The sequence below is a fragment of the Austrofundulus limnaeus genome, unplaced genomic scaffold (assembly GCF_001266775.1).
Source record: "Austrofundulus limnaeus strain Quisiro unplaced genomic scaffold, Austrofundulus_limnaeus-1.0 Scaffold2011, whole genome shotgun sequence".
In the NCBI taxonomy this organism is placed as follows: Eukaryota; Metazoa; Chordata; class Actinopteri; order Cyprinodontiformes; family Rivulidae; genus Austrofundulus; species Austrofundulus limnaeus.
The window spans coordinates 1-3,683 of NW_013954413.1; the positions used below are offsets into that span (position 1 = coordinate 1).

Genomic DNA, 3,683 nt, shown 5'->3' on the forward strand with positions numbered 1-3,683 from the left:
GAATTGTACCTTTTGAGCTCAGAGGATTTCCTTGTCCTTTTTTTTTTTAATTCTAAAATTAATCTAAAAAAATTCAGACGTTTTTGGCAGAGATTAACTTTGTTTATTTTTGTCTTTTGCAAAATGGCCCAAATACGCCGTTGTACGATGAAGCTGGATTTGTTTTGGTCAAACCGTGAGAAGTCTCATCCTGCATCGCAAACATCGAGGAACCAAAAACAACTCAAAGAAAAGTGGATCTAAATAAAAAATCATTTATTTGTCATTAATATTATAATATTTATCATTATATGTCGAAAGTCCACCATGCCATCAGATCCAGAGTGCTGAGACGCCCGTCGTCTGTTGGGGGCGGGGTTATGAACGCAGACGGGTGGGACAGTCGGACCTGGAGAGGGGAGGGGGCGGGGCTACAGGCACACGCTCCTGTTCATTCTCCATGCTGATGCAATCCAAAGAGGACAAAATATAAAAAGGATAAACAGGAACCGAGTTGTCTTTAAGAGTCGTTGACCTACGTGGGACCAGACTTTGAGGGGAGACGATGGGGGGTGGGGTGCAGCTTCAAACTCACTGGTCAGACAGGAAACCAGAACGAGCCAATCACAGACCGACACAGAGGAGATGGGGTGTGTGTTAAAGTGGTCCGAGTCAGTCTGATGGACCGTCGCTGTACAAAGTTTCTGACAGGAGCAGGTACAGAGCTGAGGTAACAAACATCCTTCTTCCCTCCACGTCTGAGGACAGAAAGAGAAGCTGAGTGACGCTTCTGTCCAGAGGATTTAAAGAAACTCAACCTTTACCTTTCATCGCGCCGTCGTGTTGCTGCTGGAAACCATGTTGTTGTCAGAGTTGGACAGAGTCTGCTCTTTGACTACAGGGTCTGCAGGAGACAGGACACGTTTAGAACAGAAAAACTAAAAGGTGGAACCCAACCGGTCCCTGCGGCGCTTACAGAAGTAGGGGTGCTCCATGGCCTCTGTGGCCGTCAGCCTCTGCTGGTGGTCGTAGCGTAGCAGCTTATCCAACAGGTCCAGAGCTTCGGGACTGACTAAGTGCTGGTTTTCCGTCTGAACAAACTGCTCCCAGCGCTTCCTGCTCTGCCTGCAGAGACGACGCGCAGAGAATTACATTTCAAATGTCACCAAACTTTATCGCAGTAACTTCCTAGACTATTTATCGTCCAGCAAAGTTTGTTATCCTGGCAGGCCGAGCCGCATCCTTCATCACGGTCATCTTCTTAAGAAACATGAGGATTTTAGAAAACTTTTGGTTCCTCTGAGAACTACAGGCTCAGTAACTCATGGAGCAGAAGTGCAAGCTTCCTTTTTAAAAACTATAATATAAACTAGGGATCAGATACTCAGTATCCGTATCGGTGGTAGATATGGCCATTTTTTTGAAAATCGGGTAGAATCAGATTTAGTCATGTGATCCACACTGCAAAAAATGTCCAACTAACCAAGTTTTTACATGGTAGGATTCATCTCTTAAACCCAAACCCTCAGTTTTCTACTTTAATTACAGAGTTCTTGTAGTTAAACACAGACATGTTTGGTGTCTACAGAAGCTAGAAGCTGATAAAAACCATTTCTATGAACATTTATTTTATTTTCATGTTAGCCTTTAGCCTAGCCCAGGACTATTCAACTAAACTGCTCCGGGGGCCACAGTTAATGCAGAACAACGGCACAGGAGCTGAACATCCAGCAATTAAAGTCATTTTGTAAATAAACCAAGTATTACAAAGACCTGTTATCTTTGAAATACTTTATTTTGCTGCATTTAATCATGATTACAACATACAGAACCCTGTGTAATAAATGTAGTGATAGTAAAACAATATCACAAACAAAAATAACACATTCTGCTTCATATTTAACACAATTATTATTTTGACATATTTGACCTGCCAAATTTTAAACCATTTTTTTTCACTTTCATAGTTTTATCTTCAACTGCTTGTAGTTTTACCTGTCTTAAATATTCATAGAAATGTTTTTTATCAGCTTCTAGCCAAAATTCTGACATTTCTGTAGACACCAAACATGTCTATGTCTAACTAAAAGAACTTAAAGTAATTGAAGTTGAAATCCGGGGGTTTGGACTTAAAAGATCAACGAACCAATTGGCGGGCCACATTTTGGTCACTCGCGGGCCACATCCGGCCCGCAGGCCGCTAATTGAATAGCCCTAGCCAAACCTATAAATGTTTCAGTGTGTGGTATTATTAGTGACACTTGTCCCTGTACAAATAAAATAAACATGAAACGAAAGGTGGCTCAGTTGGTAGAGCTGATGCCTCTCAGCAAGAAGGTCGTTGGTTCAAATCCCGGCCCAGGGACCTGTCTGGGTGGAGTTTGCATGTTCTCTCCATGCATGCGTGGGTTCTCTTCCTCCCACAGACCAAAAACATGACCTGTTAGGTTCACAGGTAACTGTAAATTGTCCGTAGGTGAGAGAGAATGGTTGTTTGTCTCTATGTGTCCTTGTGATAGACTTAGCGGGTATAGATGATGGATGGATGGATGGACGGACGGACGGATGGATGGATGGATGGATGGATGGATGGATAAAATGAAAGACTTGAGGTAATCACTGCAGGACGTTCAGGCTTTAAACATTTCTGATTGGTCAAACATCATCTATGTACAACTGGCTGCTGGAGTTCAGCACCGGCTCCAGACACTTACTGTCCCAGCAGGTCTTTGAAGCGTGGGTCCAGTTCGATGTGGTATTTACGGAGGTATCCGAAGAGCTCGTCCGTCCCCAGAACTTTGGCTATTCGCACCAGCTGAGAAAATAAAACGGGTGTTTCAGGTCTGGCTTTAACATCCATCCCTGTCTTATTAGAAGCAACAGCGCCCCCTGTCTGTCACAGAGGAGCAGCACAGAATAAACTTGATTTATAAATTTAATCAGTGGCTGTTATTTTTATTTGTCTTGTGCAACGCTGCGTGTGTGCTCCAGTACCTGGTCGTAGTTGTCTTGTCCGTGGAAAAACGGCTCTTTCTGAAAGATCATACTGGCCAGCATGCAGCCCAGACTCCACATGTCCAGACTGTAGTCGTACATCTGCAACACACAGAGATAATCCACCAGCAGCCCAGGAGGGTTCTGGGTACTGGCTGGTTTTAAGTGTTACCTGGTAGTCCACCAGCAGCTCAGGGCCTTTGAAGTAACGCGAGGCCACTCGGACGTTGTACTCCTGGGACGGATGGTAGAACTCGGCCAAACCCCAATCTATGAGGCGCAGCTTCAAAAACAACCCGTTTGTTACAGCCATCATCAGGTTCAACCACTAATATTAGTATTACACAATAAATGTGAGCCGGCACATCGAAACCAGGATCAAGACCAAGAGAGGAGAAACAGGCAGATATAGTTTTGATTTAAACATCTGCAAAAATTGCCTTATGTCAAAATATAATGAATTAATACCTTATCAATGTATCAGTTCAATAAACTTTCTGAAATATAATCGTAAAAATATTTTTGAAGCATTTTTTTGAGCAGCAGCAACAAAAAAAAAAACTGATTTTGAGGAAAAACACCTTAAAATTTTGAATTTTTCCCTGTGAGCTAGCAATGATTTTTGTTTCTTTCCAACTGGCAAATCTTAATATACAAATACTATTTAAGGTTTCCTCTTTATATTGACATCAAAAATTACTTAATAAATG

At 42.4% G+C, this 3,683-nt stretch overlaps 1 protein-coding gene across 1 annotated transcript in view; it reads right to left on the bottom strand.

Moving 5' to 3' along the window:
- Positions 1-234: 234 nt before the first annotated feature.
- Positions 235-3,683, bottom strand: part of LOC106536869 (casein kinase II subunit alpha') — a 12,079-nt gene continuing 8,630 nt past the window's right edge. Inside the window, exons 7-12 of the mRNA XM_014034212.1 lie at positions 3,146-3,256; positions 2,974-3,075; positions 2,694-2,794; positions 956-1,104; positions 804-883; positions 235-737 (exon numbers count right to left, since the gene is read on the bottom strand). Of these exons, the coding sequence (XP_013889666.1) occupies positions 807-883; positions 956-1,104; positions 2,694-2,794; positions 2,974-3,075; positions 3,146-3,256 (540 nt within the window). The 3' untranslated portion in view covers positions 235-737; positions 804-806. The remainder of the gene's footprint in view (positions 738-803; positions 884-955; positions 1,105-2,693; positions 2,795-2,973; positions 3,076-3,145; positions 3,257-3,683) is intronic.